At 47.8% G+C, this 18,171-nt stretch overlaps 1 protein-coding gene across 1 annotated transcript in view; it reads left to right on the top strand.

Moving 5' to 3' along the window:
- Window positions 1–13,201: 13,201 nt before the first annotated feature.
- CCT7 (chaperonin containing TCP1 subunit 7) overlaps window positions 13,202–18,171 on the top strand; it is a 127,212-nt gene continuing 122,242 nt past the window's right edge. The window contains exon 1 of the mRNA XM_078674481.1: window positions 13,202–13,347. Coding sequence (XP_078530607.1) covers window positions 13,342–13,347 — 6 coding nt within the window. The 5' untranslated portion in view covers window positions 13,202–13,341. The remainder of the gene's footprint in view (window positions 13,348–18,171) is intronic.

Raw genomic sequence — 18,171 nt, 5'->3', positions numbered from 1 at the left:
TCTAGAGTAACTGGCTTTGATATTTCATTAACTATGGGTTTTCCTGAGAATCCAAGGGAAACATTTCTTGAGCCTGAGAGCGGAGCCCCTGGAACTTCGGCATGACTAATTGTGGTCCTACTTGCCCCTGTATCGATCAAAAACTTTCTGTCTTTCCCTAATACTTGACTATGAACATAGGGACCTTCTTGGTCTACAGGTATCTCGATGAGAGGCAAGCCTACCTCCCTCTCTAGGCTGTTTCATGAATATGACTGATACTCTGGATACTCGGACTGTGCATACTGGTACATCTGCTGTGTAACATGCTGTGTTGCAGCAATAGGCTGCGGTGCTGGAACTGTCTGTTGTGCATTCTGTGGCTGAGGAGTCTGTGAAACTTGTTCTTGTCTAGGCGGACGTGGTCTTTCTTTAGTCTTACCAGTAGCTATGTTGTGTTTCAGAACTGCACATTCGTTTATAAAATGACCTGGCTGTTTACAATAATTGCAGTTCCCTTTAACGGGAGCTGTAGGATGACCGGCTTGATTCGGACCTCTCTTCTGACTGTCTTGAGGAATAGATTGTGCAACTAGCACTTTCATTTTCGTGTCTTTCATACGTTTTCTTTCGTGTTCTTGCTCTTCTCTGATTCTATTCTGGTGGTACTGGAGCATCTGGAGCATCTGGGACGGAGTATTTGCTTGCCAGGTGCTTTCGACTTTCAAAACTCGGTTTTTAATTTGTGGACTTGAATTCTCGACTAATTTGGTAACGAAAAGATGAGGGTATGACTCACTACTTGTCTTGAGACCACTGTTAATACTGAAACATTTCTCAAATCTAGAATAAAAATCACTAATATCCTCATCTTGTTTCTGTTTACAGGCTGAGATTGCATCCCAGTCTTCTTTCCTAGTTGTCAATAATCTAGGTAAAACTTGTATCAATAATTCTGGTAATTCTTTACATTTATCTCCAAGACCGGTACCTGGTACTCGTGCCTTGTCTTCAGCTTCTAGAGCTGTCCAATCGATCTTTTTCTCTCCCACCTCCCATTCTTTTTCCTTTAACTTTTCATACACCCCTGCGGGTAGCAGGACCTTTAACATTTTAATGATATCTGGGTAAGTGTATTCTCCCATACGGAGCATGTCCTTTAATTCTCTATGGAACCCCGCTGGATCTTTGTCGTGACAGGGGATTAATTTCTTCATTTCAAGAAGTTCCATCTTTGATATCGGAGTGTATACAAACACTCGTTGCATTACGCCACCCGCCCCTTGGACTGGGTGGACTTCTCGTAACGGATTCTGTCTGTCTATGTAGAATGGTTTACTTTCTGGGGGTGAGACATGAACAAAATGCGGGTTCAGGAACGTTCTATACTTGTGGCGCTGTTCTAGAATGACACTAATTAAATCGGTACCTAGACCTCTCCATCTGTACTGGAGTAACTCGTTCAGGATATCGTGCAACGGGCCTGGATCAGAATGTTGACCCTCATACAGAGTAATGAGGTGCTGGATCATATACATACCCACCAGTCGTTGCTCGGCTGGGGCCAATTTCAGACACATTTGTGCCACTATTTCGTCTGGAAAAGTGGTAGAATCGGTAATCCATCGGACTGCTGATCGGGCTAGTTCTTGTTCGTGCATAGTACTTAATTCGCTATAACCGACTCGTGATTTCAGGATGTGATCGGTAGCTTGAAATACTTGTTCTAGGGAACCTTGTTCTGGTGCTAGATGATGAAAAATAGACTTAGGTTCTAGACGTAAATGGCGATCTGGAAATCTGGATTTTCCTACATACGCTATTCTGGCGGGGTTCTCGTCTTCCTCTTCAGGATCAGAGATACTTTCTTTCTCGCTTACTTGTGCTGCTTTACGCTGTTCGTGTAACCTTATTATTTCTTTACGAATTTTCTTGTACATACTTTCCATGGCACTAATGGTCTTGTGCTTACCCTCGGCTATATTATCACTCCACCTTGTTAGAATTCTCATTTCGGCGGGATCTTTAGACGGGTAATCTTGTTCTCTTATTAAACAATTGATCAGGAACTTTAATATCATGAGCTGAATCTCGGCTTTCCTTTGAGACATAATCTCGCCAATACTTTCTGGATCATCCCCTGTACGGATGAAACGATATATTCTGTCTAGATCTTCTTTCATATTTGGTAAGGTGACTAGATACTCGGTCACCCTTCTTACGCGTACGGAATATAAAACCATATTATACTCGCCTGGGACTGTGTCATAGACACATTCGGCAAGGGCTTGTCTGATTTCTGTAACAGACTTATTGCTTTTTGGAGTACGCTGTGATGCTTGAGCATGTAATTCGAGTGCTGACAAACGCTTGTGTGGCGGCGGGGTTTGAGGAGGACCTCCTCCTGCGGCCCCTAGACTAGAATCGTCGACTGACATTCTTCGTGCTTGCAGGGTCGGTAATTGTAACGTGGGCTGAACTTGTATGGCAGGCTGACCCGGGGGTACCGTAGCAGGTACTCCGGTGTCGGGAGGAACGGGAAGTACCTGATTTATAGGGACAGGCGGAGCGCGAACAGGATTGGCATATTCGGGGACTGTGTCGTCCAGATAGGACGAAATAAAAATATCAGCTGCGGTCGGTTTGTGACGTAGCTTGGTCGGAACTAATGGTGGCGGGAAATTACTGGGTGCCTCTGGGGTCGCTTTTGGCAAGCCTTCGGCAAGGAGAGGATACATACCCTTAATAAGGGCATGCCTCTGTCTGTCTGACTGTTCGGCTTTGACTTGTTCACCTATCTCGATTAATTCTCTTTCTTGGGCTCGTTCTTGGGATTCTCTACTTAACTCTGACTTTCTGACTTCCTTTTCCGTTCTTCTATGCGCTTCCTTGCGCCATAACTCGATGGCATCTTTCTGTGACTGTCTGGCTTTCTTTTTCCATAATGCTTCTTCTACTCGCATGATACATTCGGCATCCCATGTACCCGATACGGGCCATCTATACTTTTCTTCTAACTGTTTGGTATACTCTACCCATAAATCTAGATACAATATGGCGCTTATGCCATGTTTCTGATACATAAAGTGACCTGGACTGTCCCTAGGCGGAACAGGAACTGCTGCTTCCAGCAGACCCTTTCTAGTTTTTAACTGACGTAGCTTGGAAAAGAGCGGCATTCTAAACTTGAATCGGAACACAATACAATACACGAAAAACAGTAACAATTGGGAAAACAATTCAGGCATACCACGACATTGGAAATACATTAAACAACATTATAAATAACAGTTCGAACAGAATACTACCTGAAAAAACTGAAAACAGAAACAGAACAGAATTTCCGAGAACGGAACAGACTAGAGTTACTGGATGCACTGCTGTAACAGTACGGAACATACCGGTCCCATAAAGGAACACATCAAGACCCGTATCCACCTAGGTGAACACTTTGTTTGTGGGCTTGGGTACCACCAACCCACGGACCAGAGTCAATTTAGACTGACCCTGTCTAGACACTACCCCAGCAATGGTACTCACCGGGCAGCACAGAACGGAAAGCCTCGGACGGGACTGGACTACGACGGACTTCGGACTTCGGACTTCGGACTTCAGTTACGGGTGGGCCTCCGGATACCTCGGACCTTGGACTCTCGGCTTGGGCTCTGGTCGGGACTCGCCGCGTTCCTCCACCGTCTCGTTCGGATGCTGGACCGCCTCCTCCGTCTCCTCCGTGGGCCTGAGGGATACTTGGAGCAGAAATATCTGCCAGTGCACGGTATGGTTCCGTCACGACTGCAGAGGGTCAGGGGGTCGGCGTGGCTTCACCGACGCGTGGGGAAAGGGCAAGTCCCTATTCGGGCGCCATTATGTGGTAAATAAATAAATAATACCCTATTTTTGACTAGACTTATAGCATAACAGATAGCTCAATAAAATAAGAGTCAAGATTCGAGGTAGTAGGAGTTTCTGCAGGTTTATTACAGCATAAGGACAGGATCAGGACAACCTGCATAGGAATAGGACAATAAGGCCCGGCAGCTGCCGGGGCTGGGTCTGGGATGAGCGCGCTAACATTTAATAACAAAACATTGACTTATATACATAGCGCAAACACATAGCATTACATTGCAGTGGGCGTAACAGTAGGTGGAGTAGAAGGCGTGACGCGTAGCAGTCGCGAGAGATAAGAGAAATAAGAGGTGTAACTGGGAGTTTACTTAGACATGTGATGGAAAACGTAACAGAATATGTCTTGGATGGGCGGAAACATTGGAGGGGGCTACCTAAGGAGCCGGGACCTCTAACCTAATGGTGCGCGAAAACTGGCAATGACGTGTTACTAGGAGAAGCTGGGGGCTACGAACTCTGTGCTAGGAGCAGAGACTAGAGTCTGAAGGGTCGGAGCGACATGTACCTAAACCCTATCTGGTATCTACTGTTTAGGGAACATGTTGATATAAACTAGAAGTCATGAGGGGAAAAGCTAACTTGATTCTAAGACTGGACCATGCATTATTCTACATGTAGTGCGTGAAGAATATTAAATGACCATTAAATACAGTATTTTCTCTAACGTGGAGACAAGAAGGCTAGACAATGACGGAAACTATTGATGCAGTTCAGTAGCTTAGGAATGCAGAGGAGGAGGACTGAACTGATAACTGGAACTATAACATACTTTTGGCAGACTCAGAGGCAGAGCCGGGGTGCACCGGGCACTGCAAGGCAGGAAGTGAGTGAAGGGTCGAGGATACAGGTGGGGGCTGTATCGCTCCTTAGCGAGGCTTTCAGGAGACAGGAGCTGAATCTGTGGTCCGGGCCCTTTCGAGGCCTGGAAACGGGGACTTTATAATTGAATAACGTGCACACTGAGAAACGTGGCAACATTACTTACATAGGCCTGATATTCGTAGTATTCACGAGGATTGGAAACTAACATACCAGAGGTGGACACAACTGTAATTGCGTCATTAATCGGACATGGGGAATAACATATGCATATTGGTCATGCACACATAACATATGATGGATGAGGCGTAGGGACACAGAACATGGCAAAATTTACTTTTCCACAAGGCGGGACAAGTTTGCATCTTTTAGCTGAAATTGCCCAGGACATTTGGCATTACTGCCTTCAGAATCAAATTTCAGTGACAGCGGAATCCATTCTGGGCTTGTCCAATGTCCAATGTATGAGCAGATTGAAATTCCTGTTTTCTCAGTTACTCCAGCGATTGGAGCCTGCATCCCCAGGTGTTTCATTCCTTGAATCGGTGCATGGGTCCATGGACGATGGATCTTTTCAGATCCTCGAGCACTTAGCTCAGGAGCATTTCTCCAGGACTGCTCAGGTGGTCTGTTTTAAGCCCTCCCGCCCTTCTCAATGATTCAGATGGTTTTGAAGCAGGTGAGCAGACAGAGGGCACAGTTGGTCCTGGTTACCCCTCTTTGGAAGGTGCAGAAGCTACACCCTTTCGATTCTAATTCAGACTCAACAGGATCTTCTGCAGTATCCGGCGGGCCGTCGACATCCGCTAGTGGTTCAGGGGCTCTTGTGCCTGTTGGTGTGGTGACTTTCCAGCGACGTTGGAAAATGCCAAGAGTTTTGCTGGATACACTATTCTTCTTATCCCAATCTTGGGCTACCTCTATGCACAAGTGATATGAATCCGCCTGGCGTTGATGGGTTTCTTAGTGCGGTGGATAGGGGGGTGGATCCCACGGGATCCGGTGTCCATATCATTGTGAATTTTTTATCTGAACTACTCAAGGTCTAGCCTATAAAACAGTGAATCATTATTGTTTGGCTATTCCTGTGGGCCATCCTTATCTGGATGGGAGACCTGTGGGGGAGCATTCACTTGGTTGCAGAATTTTGAGAGGAATAAGGATGGTGCGTGCCACACAAACAAAATACTCTACTTTATGGGATGTAGATGTGGTTCTGCATTTCCTCAGAGCCTGGCCAGCTAAGCAACTATCTGCAAAACTTACTTTGTTATTGTGTCTCATATACTGCAGGATGGTGTCGGAAGTTCAGGGATGCTGATTGATTATATTGGACGATAGTTGATTTTGTGATGTCTAGTGTTATTCTAGATATGTTTTAAATATTGCTTTCCCGCCCTTGGGCATATGGTTTACAAAGCTAATGGATGCCATGCTACTGCTTTTCTTCTCATTTCAGGGGCAGATGCTAAAGTAGCCTGAGGTGATTGGTGCCTTACTGTCCAGTTTTGGTGTTTATTGGAGAAGAGGAACTTCCTTTGCAGTTCATATGGTTGCGGAGTTTGACGTTCAGATCTGAGTTCTTCGAGGATTCGAGGTTTGGACTTCAAGTTGGCAAGAACATTTGGAAATGACTTTTGAGGATTATTGACAAAGAAAGAGGAGGAGTTGTTATTACGTGGCCATATATACTAAGCATAACCCCAGTGATTGGTGGCAGATGGACTACTGGGGCTTTTTTGAGAAATGTAGTTTTTTTGTTTATAATAATTTTTTGGGCTGCTGTATTTTTTCAAAGTAAAGAAAGAGAAGCCTAATCCTCACCTCTGTGTCCTTAATAGAATTGAAAATGAAAAATTTCCTAGCTTACGTAACGGAAAGTTTCGATTCTATTAAGGACTAGGAGGCGAGGATTATGCAGTCCTTTCTTCTCTTTATTAAAATCAGCAATTCAAAGAAAAAACCAATCAACACAAACTTCTTAAACCACAACTCCCATGAGCACATGGGGCATAGTGTCCATAGTAACTGTCATCCAATCATGGAGCCGTCCGCCGTAATATTAGCCATGACGTCCCATCCTCTTCCTCTTCTTCTCTGTGAGGAAGAACTCCAGGAAAAAACCTTCAATCCTTCTGGTCGTGTCCTAAATCAAACAAGGACAACGTTATCCAGCTCTTCTTACAAGAGGGAAGGCAAGAAGGCAGTATACAGTCTACACAATAATCGGTATAACATGAGCCTCAGCACAGTCCAAGAGGAAAAACATGTATACAAGCAATGACCTGGCACAATTCAATTCAGTGCATCCACAACACATTGTAGAATCGTAAACTCAATACTTACTGAAATACGTAGGTATATGGGTGGGGAGAGACCACCAGTCTCGGGAGGGATAATCCTCGCCTCCTAGTCCTTAATAGAATCGAAACTTTCCGTTACGTAAGCTAGGAAATTTTTCATTCTATGTCAGGACGGAGGCGAGGATTATGCAGTTTCAAAGCATATCCACCACCAGTTCTGCCGCGCCATAGATAGGCTTGAAGTAAAACTTTTTAAACGTGGACTCCGAGGACCAATCAGCTGCTGCCATGATGTCCTCTAACCTACCGCCCAGTTGAATGGCCTTAGAAGCCATTGCTCCTCTCGTGGAATGAGCACCGAATCTAGTCACATCTATCCCCGCTTCGGTCATGATCCAACGGACCCACCTAGCGATGGACGGAGCCGAAACCGCCTTAAAGGGCTTCAGCAGTGCAATGAGAAGCTGTCGCTCCCCAGGAGGACGACACTCCTCTGTCATATCCTCGTAGGCCTTGAGGCAACGCACCACACACAACTTTGGTTGATCCGGGAATGCCGGGTACGACACCGATCTAATATTGGTCTTGGTCCGTCTAGCGACCGTGAAAGTCACTCCCTCCGGAGTGAACGTACGTGCCGTGACGTCCAAAGCTCTGACATCTGAGACACGCTTGCACGACACTAGACAAAGCAAAATAGCAAGCTTAGCAGACAACTCCTTCCTACTCAGATACTGGTTATCACGCCATGAGCAGAGGAACCGGAGAATGATGTTGACGTCCCAGAGGTTGCAATATCTGGGTTCTGGGGGTTTGGATAGCCTGACACCTTTCATGAGCTTGCAAACCCAAGGGTGTTCCCCCGCCGGTTTACCGTCGATGAGGGAATGTCCCGCTGAAATGGCGGATCTGAAAGAGTTGACTGAGCGATATGCTAAACCCGATTGGGCCAGTTCGGCCAGAAAGTTCAAGATGAGGGTAACGTCGGCCCCCACGGGATCGGCGTGTCTTCCCAGACACCAACGACGCCATCGCTGCCAAGCCGATCGGTACCTCTTGACGGTACCTGGGGCCCAGGCGCTGCAAATGAGCTCCTTAGCGCCCGCCGAAAGGCGTCCGTCCTGCCAGCGTCCCCTGAAATCCTCCACGCCATGAGGTGTAAGGTTTCCTGCAGCACCATCGGATGCCCCTCTCCCAGGGGCCCCGACAGAAGCAACGGGAACAAGGGCAGCCGAATCGGACAATCCCACGAGAGCTCGAGCAGAGGGGGAAACCAGGCCTGAGCCCGCCAGAAGGGGGTCACTAGGACCAGCGAAGCCCGCTGACGGCGAGCTTGCGCCGCTACTCGCGGAATCATGAGAAACGGAGGGAAGGCATAAGCCTGTTCCAGCGACCAATCTTGTAAGAATGCATCGACCGCCAGCGCTTCCGGGTCCGGTCTCCAACTCACAAACCTCGGAAGTTGACGGTTGAGCCGGGAAGCAAACAGATCCACTGAGAACGGTCCCCAAACATCCGTCAAAGCCTGGAAGACCGCAGGGTGCAGCCGCCAGTCGCTGAAATCCAGGAAGTTCCTGGAATGCCAGTCCGCGATCGAGTTCTGCGTGCCCGGGAGATACTCCGCCGACACCGAAATTCGCTTCTCCAGGCAATAGTGCCAGAAGTCCTTTGCCAAGTTCGCCAGTGCCTTGGACCGAGGCCCGCCCAGGCGATTGATGTATTGCACCGCCGATACGTTGTCCATTCGTAGCAGGATGCAACACGAAACTTGGTTCTGTGTCAAGGACTTCACCGCGAAAGAGCCCGCCAGTAGCTCCAGGCAGTTGATGTGGAGCTGTAGCTCCGTCTCCGACCAACGGCCCCCCATCGTGACATCGCCGCACCGGGCTCCCCAACCCGCTCTGCTGGCATCTGATTCGATAATCAGATCCGGGCTTGAGCCGAAGATCGCTCTCCCGTTCCACGCACTCATGTGCTCTATCCACCATCGCAACTCCGTCCTCGTCTCCTCCGTAAGGGAGATGATTTCGGAGTAAGTTAGACCTTTCCGAAGGTGTTGCGCCTTCAGACGTTGAAGGGCCCTGTAGTGTAACGGACCCGGAAAGATCGCCTGAATCGAGGATGAGAGAAGACCCACGATTCGCGCCAGCTGACGAAGGGAGATCCTGTCTCTCCGCAGCGTGTGGGAGAGTTCCTTGCGAATCTTGTTCACCTTCTGCTGCGGGAGACTGAGGCAGGCCGCCTCCGAATCTATAAGGAATCCCAGAAAGGTCATCTGTCTCCCCGGAAGGAGCTCCGACTTCTGAGCATTCACTACAAACCCCAGATCCTGGAGCAGGGCAATAGTCATGGTCAAGTTGGAACGAAGACGGTCCTGCGACTGATCCATAATCAGGATGTCGTCGAGGTAGATGATCATCCGAACACCCCTCTCGCGTAGCGTTTCCACCACTGGCCGTAGGAGCTTCGTAAAGCACCATGGGGCCGACGAGAGGCCAAAGGGGAGAGCTTGGAACTCGAAGACCTCCCCGTTCCACAGGAACTGTAAGAAGCGCCTGTGAGGGGGAAAGATCGGTACCGTGAGGTACGCATCCTTCAGGTCCAGACGAACCATCCAATCCCCTTGCAGGAGAATATCGCGTAGGAGATGGATTCCCTCCATCTTGAAATGGCGGTACACCAGCCATTCGTTGAACTCCCGTAAGTTGATCACCGGTCGGAATCCTTTGTCCTTCTTCTGGACTAGGAAAATATTGCTCAAGAACCCCGCAGGGTGAAGGTGTGTTCTGCGAATCGCACCTTTCCTGAGGAGGTCTGAAACCTCGCGTTCGATCAGAAGACTGTCTTCTACCGAAAAAACCAATGGACGAGGGCGAACCCTCTGACGAGGGGTGCCATAAAACTCTATCCGGAAGCCCCTGACCGTCTGTAACACCCAGGGGTCTGATGAGATTTTGCACCAGTTGGGGAGGTGATCCCTTAACCTCCCTCCCAGCACGGATGGGGAAAAAAGGGTAACACTCACCGGATGGACCTCCCGGCGCATTGGCGCCGCCGTGGTAGCCTCTGCCGCGCCCCTTGCCGGCGCCTCGGCTAGGGTAGAAGTTCCCCTGACGGCCGTCGTTCCAGCCGTTATTCCGGCGCTGCTGGTTTTTGTTGTTAGGGCCTTGCTGCTGTTGTTGGCGGCCGGAGGAGCGACCCCGTCCTCTTCCGGCCCCTGCAAAAACCCGACCCGGAAAAATTTTCTTGATGGACGATTGTGCTCTGTCCAGGGCAGAGAAGGTTGTGACAAATTTATTTAACTCCTTAATAAAAGGTTCTCCAAAAAGTTTGCCTTGTGCGATAGGCCCCGCCTCCGAGGTGGCCAGATCTCCAAGTTTAGGATCAATTTTAATGAGGAGAGACCTCCTCCGCTCTGCCGCCAACGCGCAGTTTGCGTTACCTAGAAAGCATAGGGCCCTCTGCGCCCAACCTGCCACGACCTCCGTGGACATCGCCGTCCCTGACTCCTTCGCCCTCTCGGCTAGCTGGATAATCTGTGTCACAGGACCGACGACGTCCAGGAGTTTGTCCTGACAGCTGCGCCAGGAGCGGTCTATGCCCCTCCTAGGGTCCTTCATAAACTTTGCGAAGAACGCGTAGAGCTTGTCGTCGATGTCAGGAGTGGCCGACACTCTGCCTTCCAGCTTCGGGCGTGGGCATTCACCCCGCATGCGGGTTCTAACCTCCTTCTCTAGAGGCTGGCGCACTTTACCAGCCACGTACGCTGCAACTTTGGGATCCGGGGTCCACTCCGAAGATCTTGGGTGGTAGATCTTTGTCGGGTCAAACATATCTGGGATCTTAACATCGCCTTCGCCCGTCCCCGAGGAATGAGGTGCCGGTCGCCAAGGGCGCCCCGAATACCCATCCTCATCGTCCGAGGAGGCATCATCATCATCAGTAACGCCCTCTCCCTCCAAGGGGAAACCATACTCTTGGTCCGAGTCTGGGGCGACCTCGTCGCCATCCTCTCCGGGGTAGAGTCCCTCCCGGCAGGGTAAAGTCCTCAGCGTACGCGCACTTTTACGGAAGGAGTCTCTCAAGCGATCAAACTCCTCCAAGTGCCCCGCGTGACGCTTCGCAGACCGCTTACCCCCACCCTGCGCGCCTTTGGGTTCGCGATCCGCAGGCCCCGCGCCACCGAACACCCCGGGGATACTCTGGGTAAGGGCATCCACTCGCTCCCTCAGAGGTGCCAGTACCGTGTCAAGTGCCTGCGAGAAAACGCGACTCACCTCAGGTGGCAAGAGTGAGGTGCCAGTCACTTCCACCGCCTCCTGAGAAAGGGGGTCAATTTGAGCCGAAGACTGCATGCTAGATGCGAGGGCGTGAGCACAAAACACCTTGTAAATATCCCCAAAGGTAGCCCCCTCGCCAGTGCTCTTTCAGTGCTGCTGACTGAAAATTAAGGGTGCGGTGACCTGAAACCGCCACTAGATGGCGCTGTGCGCAGTGCACAAATCCACCGATACCGGCGTCGGGCGAGGGTTGGTGAGTCAGTGAAAGCTCTGACTCAGCGCGCCGTCGCAGGGAGCAGAGCACCGCGAGCGCAGCCTGATTCCCAGCGGTGGCGCCCCACGGAGCAAGGGAAAGCGGGGCCGCTTGCCACAGAGCCCGCGTTCAACCGGCAGGGACGGCGCAAGCAGAGCCTGACGCGCGTCGAGCTGCCGAGCCTGAAAAAATGCCTAACAAGCGAGAAAAGCGCACCACAAGCAAGCGCTATCGCACAGGCAATTAATATACTAGCAAAAGTCACAACAAACACAATGCGTCAGGAAGGATAAGAAGTTGACTTAACTGACGAGCAGAGAAGAAAGAGGAAGAGGATGGGACGTCATGGCTAATATTACGGCGGACGGCTCCATGATTGGATGACAGTTACTATGGACACTATGCCCCATGTGCTCATGGGAGTTGTGGTTTAAGAAGTTTGTGTTGATTGGTTTTTTCTTTGAATTGCTGATTTTAATAAAGAGAAGAAAGGACTGCATAATCCTCGCCTCCGTCCTGACATAGAATTCTTGACACGATAGCTAGAAAAATATTTATTTGCACAGATGGTGATTCCTTGGGAGTTCTCTCGCTGATGCTTCTTCTCAGTCGCCCATTGGATTAAAGAGAAAAGGAGGCTATTCTAGAGATGTTGAGGCTCACTAGTTTCAGTTGCTTGGTGCCATCAGAGCTTTGTTTCCTAGTGGGAGGCCTTTTCATTTTCTAGCTACTCTCATGATGTACATAATATATATTGCTGATTAAGTATGTTTTTATTTGTTTGTTTTTTCTCCCTTCTTTACCCTCACCATTGAGTTTCTGGATTGGTGTTTCTCTTTTGTAAATGGAGGAGATATGCTGTGCTATTCATGTATCATATTGCTTATTGTACTTCTATTTAAGAATCAGAGGCTTGCATGGAATTAAAATTACATGCGACGTGAGCCCTGATACTGAATTGCGGGACTTTAATAAAATGCATCTGATCGTGTGTCCATATGATGAAGTGGTGGAGTACTTATCTTACAGAAAAAATACTGCACACCAAAGCTCCTATCTATTACAGTAACATGGCGCCTATGACTGGCTTCCTGATTTCTGTAGGGAAATTCTGCAGTCTAGTTCTTTTAGAGAACTCCATGTTTTGTGTTGGTCGCCTTTGTCTACGTTCCAGAGTCTTTGCCTATCCGCCCTAAACTAATACGACGACACCCTGAAACACACATTTGGTTCTGCTGTGCAGAGATTGCCTACATTAAATATTTTCCAAGTTATCACGTTACGTTTTTTAAAAATAAAAATGCAATGAAATGTTTCTAATAAAATAATATACTAATTACTACATTTGCGAGTTTAAGATTCTATTTGGAAAACAGTATAATTAAGTATTTATAATTAGCTTTTGAATGTGTTATGTACATGTATCATAACCAGGATATTAATTTTCGGGATGTGGGGGCTCGATACAGGGGCGGTCATTTTGGTCAGGCCTTTTCACGGTCTTAGAACGCAACGTTTTACCGGTTTGTTGTGAACCCACATTGGTCATGCCTGATCCTAAAATGGCCGCCACTCTTACACGGCAACCCCGAATCAAAATGGGCAGGGCAGTTTGTGAACTAAGGCTTGTATGGCCAGCATAAGCCACGCCCACTGACAGTTGGGCATTGAGCGTCTTCCTTCTAGGCAATTTCCGGAAGTCGCGTGCAGAGCAGGCCTTCGCTGTGCATTGTGGGGAGGTTTCCTTTTTGCCGGCTCCAGGGTAGGAGAAGTGTGAGACAGCAACGGCCTGAAGATGATGGTGAGTGCATCCGTCGCCATCCGAGGCTGAGCGTCTGCCCGGGGCAAGGGTTCCCCCAGCCAAGGGTACCGGGGTTCAGAAACTCCGGGATGTACCGACTGTGGGGCTGATGTGACCCTTCTTGAGGCGGAATCGCTGCCCCTGGAAGTGGGATGAGTAGGGCAGTGGGGCTTTATGTCCAGGCCCCCCCCCCTTTATGCACCATCCGCCTGTGCAGACCCAGGGCTGTCTTCGTTCCTCAAACCCGTGATGGATGGGCTTACTGGCTTCATAGTTGTGTTAATGCTGTTATGACCGGTCTGAAGCTGTCACTCCCCCCCCCCCACTAGGTAAGGAGGGTACTGCTCTGCATCCTGACCTTTCCTCTCCCGTTTATACTCCAGCGCCCCCCGCCTGTACCTATAATATCAAGTTAATGACATGAGCACGGACCTCACCGTATATCACACGGGTCACTTCTCTCTGCTCCGTGGCCGAGACTGATCCACGGCCACTTACTTCTCTTCATGGGAGTGACTGATCCACGATCACATGCCTATGCTGTTGGGAGTATTCAGTGAGCCAAAATGCCCTTTTGATGCTCGAGGGCATCTTAGCGAAGCTCCCGGGGTGGTGGTTTCTAAACTCTGCACTACTCGATGTGACTGTACCCGACATGATTGTTCCAGACCTGTCACAGCCGGACATTTCTTTGCCCCTGGGTTGGTTACAGCTGATCTGAGACTGCTTGACAGCTCCTTGTGATTTCTCCAGACCTAGTACTGGCTGGCATTTCTCAGTACATCTGCCGATTAGCCACCGCTCACTGTCATGTATTTCAGCAGCACTCCTCGGTTGTTGCTTCAGTTCATCTCATGTCTCGCATTTCTCTGGTCCAGGGTGATTACTATATTTCTGGCTTTGTCTGTTTCGTTTCTCTCCAGAATAGCCACATGAAATATGAAATATGGCTTACCTTTGGGCGAAGTCTTATCACCAGCTATTGAATGTTTGCAAACATACAGTGTTAGATATCGGATTTGTGCAGCTGACACAAGTCGTACTTAAAGACTTCAGTACTTTCTGCAGGTTCGTCTTGGGTCCAGAAAAAATACTCTTTGTAAACTACCAAAATCATTTTCCAGGGCCCTCTTTAACATGCGCACTTCCCCGTACCTTGGTCAGAGGACGTTTACCAAACCCACAATTTGGGAGTGCTTTGATAGTGATCTCTCGTATTCCTACTAAATACATGAGTTTTCAAACTGTATTTGTCTGCTAACATGGCTTATGCTGTTGCCCCACTGATTAATTACAAGAATCAGCATAGTGATCTGAACCTGTTTGACTTTGTGAAGTAGTCTCATTTTTTCAAACATAAGAGAATGATGCATATTTCTTGCTCGAAAGGATACTGTAAATCAGCCCAGCATTAAAATCCCCGTAAACGCTTTACAATTATAACAAGCTATCTAAAAAAAAATCTAGGCCTGCAGTGATTGCTCCTGCACTGATGGACCTTTGTGAGAACATACTATAGTACACACCACAATGGTTTATATGCGCGTGGCTAAACACGTCTTGCTTGGTGATTTCATGTATTATTGGCTTTTTACTTGTTTGAGATTGGAGTCTGTGTATGTTTATTTAGTTTTGGACCTGATGATGTACGGCCGTGTACGCCTCTAATCTTTCAATTGCCTTCTAGATTCTGTGTATGTTTATATATATATATATATATATATTGCAGCGTTACAGCCATACAATGAATCTCGTCTACATAATAAGCCACAATTGTCCTCTTATTTTATACCGTTTGCTGTGAGTTTGATGGGCAGCTTTACTAACTGGGTTCAGGTTTAAGTGCAGTTGAGTCTAAAACCAGCTGTCATCATTTCATGTCTGCGTTCCTTGTTTTGATCATGACCGTGGCAAGTGTGACTTGTATAGGCCGACCTCTTGTCCACCTAGCACTGGGTCTGTCTTTAGTGATGCGTAAGGAGCCAGAGTTCATCAGTGCAGCTGAGCTGTCTATCTCCCTTATTTGGTAGTGTTACTTGAGACCGTTCATTGTCTGCACTGAACTCAGGCAGTTATGTCAAACTGGCTACTCGCTGGTGTTTGCTGCACGTAATATGCAGCAGTGAGCAGGGCTGTTTAATGCAGCCATTGCCAGCTTGGTTACGGGCTGTGTGTTTGGTGTTCAGCAGTGAGCAGGTTGTCTTAATGCACCCATGGCAGCTTTGTTGCAGTCTTTTGTGTTTGTTTTGCTGTTCGTGGTGTACATCAGTGAGCAGGCTGTCTTAATGGTAGTTGTGCCCGATTGGTTACAGGCTTGTGTGTTTGCTGTTCGTGGTATTAAGCAATGAGCAGGTTTTTTTAATGCAGCCATGGCAGCTTGGCAACATGCTTGTGTGTTTGCTGTTCATGGTGATCAGCAATGAGCAGGCTTTTTTAATGCAGCCATGGCAGATTGGCAACATGCTTGTGTGTTTGCTGTTCATGGTGATCAGCAATGAGCAGGCTTTTTTAATGCAGCCATGGCAGATTGGCAACATGCTTGTGTGTTTGCTGTTCATGGTGATCAGCAGTGAGCAGGCTTTTTTAATGCAGACATGGCAGATTGGCAACATTCTTGTGTGTTTGCTGTTCATGGTGATCAGAAGTGAGCAGGCTTTTTTAATGCAGACATGGCAGATTGGCAACATGCTTGTGTGTTTGCTGTTCATGGTGATCAGAAGTGAGCAGGCTTTTTTAATGCAGACATGGCAGATTGGCAACATGCCTGTGTGTTTGCTGTTCATGGTGATCAGCAGTGAGCAGGGGTTTTAAAAGTAGCCATGGCTGCTTGGTTATGGGCTTGTGTGTTTGCTGTTCATGGTGCTCGCCATTGAGCAGGGCCGTCTTAATGCAGATGTGGCAGCTTGGTTATGGGCTTGTCTTTACTGTTCATTGTAATTGCATTTATAGAAGGAGTAAAGTACCCCTTGTTGTACATTATAAGGAAATTGCAAGTCACTGAGGTGTTCCATAACCATATGGAGGAACAAGGCCGAAGGAGTGTTCATTTGTATGGCAGGAGGTACATTATCCCATACAATACATGGTCACATCATCCTCTTTCTCAAAACCAAGATATTAGAAATAGTTCAAGGCGAGTTTTTTTAAAAATTCTGCTGAAGCTCAGAATGTGTAGAAAAATGCAGCAAGTATTATCTAAAGAGTGCAAAAATAGCCCTGTTCTTTCTGCAAATTACTGCAAACTAGAAAAATAGAGCAGAAGAAAGAAAAGCAACATTAAATTTTTGTTGCTTTAAACGGCTGCTCTGTGAGCTGACCTGCCTTTCACCTCAGCTGTCTTATCTGGCAACAAGCATTGTGATATCAGAACTCTACTGTAATAGCTTATAATATTTGAGTTCTGATGTCTTTTCTTTACAATCTGCGAATGGGTGCATCACAAGTTGCCTATAAAGATATTGGAAGCAGTTAGTCTGCTTTTAGGTTCTCTGATTAAAGAGGGGGAAGTCCATGATCAGTTGAAAAGAATGGCCAGGGGAAAAGCAGACGGGCTTCCAGTGGAAGTATACCAAATAGAATCTGACATCGTAGTTCCCATCCTCGCGTCTTTATTTAATAAAATACATCAGGAAGGAGAGTCTATCCCCCTGACTTGGTTAGAGGCTACAGTCTCCTTAGTTCTGAAACCGAATAAGGACCCCCTGACCGTCGAGTTCTACAGGCCAATCTCGCTGCTAAATACAGACTATAAAATCTTTGCAGGTGTGTTGGCAGCGAGATTGGCCAAAGTAATTAAGTCTGTGGTCCATGAGGATCAGAGGGGTTTTATGCCTGGCAGGCAGCTGAATGAGCTGACTTTCCAGGCAATTGCGGCAATCGATTTGGCTACAGAGGGAAAAAATCCCTTTAACTATCGTAGCAATCGACGCCGCTAAGGCCTTTGACCAGGTTAGCTGGATTTATTTGTGGGAAGCTTTGTCAAAGTTTGGTATTCCAATTCCATTCTGAATGCATTGTAGTCTGTGTATGCATTTGTTACTTGCTCCTAAGTAAAGAGCGTTCCCATAGTCCAGGTGAGAGGTGACTAATGCATGAACTAGGGTTTTCCTAACTGTGATAGGCAGCACATCTCGAGTCTTCCATAGACCTTTTAAAATTCCAAAACACTTACCTGCCACCATTCTCGTGTGATACTCAAAGGAAAGCTTAAAATCTATCCACACCCCCAGATTCTTAACCTGATCGCTTGGGTAGGAGAAGTGGATGGGACAGTGTCAAAGGCTGCCCTGAGATCTAGGAGGACCAGAGCAACAGTCTGGCCCTCATCTACCTGTCTGCGAATCGTTTCAGTATATAGGGGCAGGGCTGACTCTGTGGAATATTTGGCCCTGAAGCCTGATTGTGTGGGGTGTAATGAACTATGTTGATTGATGTGGGCCATAAGTTGCGAATTAACCACTTTCTCAGTAATTTTAGCACAGTAGGGCTGGAGCGAGACTGGATGGAAATTCTCCAACTGACTCGAGCTCAAACTAGGTTTTTCTTTATAAGAAGAACAATAGCTTTCTTCCATCTTATTGGGACTACGCCAGTCTCAAAGGAGGGTTCAAGGAGGTGCTTGATATGGGGTAGCAGGATCTCAAAGCTATCTTTCAAAACCTTAGGGGTAGCCCGGTCTCTGGAAGATCCGGATTTGATACTTAGTGCTGTTCTTTTCATGTCTTATAAAGAGGGGAGATCAAAACTGGAGAGGCGGTGTGTCTCATCCACCTTGATCCTCCCCTCCCGACAAGGTGCCTCCTTTGAGAATGTCGAATAGATTTT

This window comes from Lissotriton helveticus, chromosome 2_1 (assembly GCF_964261635.1).
Source record: "Lissotriton helveticus chromosome 2_1, aLisHel1.1, whole genome shotgun sequence".
NCBI classification, from domain to species: domain Eukaryota; kingdom Metazoa; phylum Chordata; class Amphibia; order Caudata; family Salamandridae; genus Lissotriton; species Lissotriton helveticus.
Note: the sequence above shows the minus strand (reverse complement) of the source record. Positions and strands in the feature narration are given on the sequence as shown.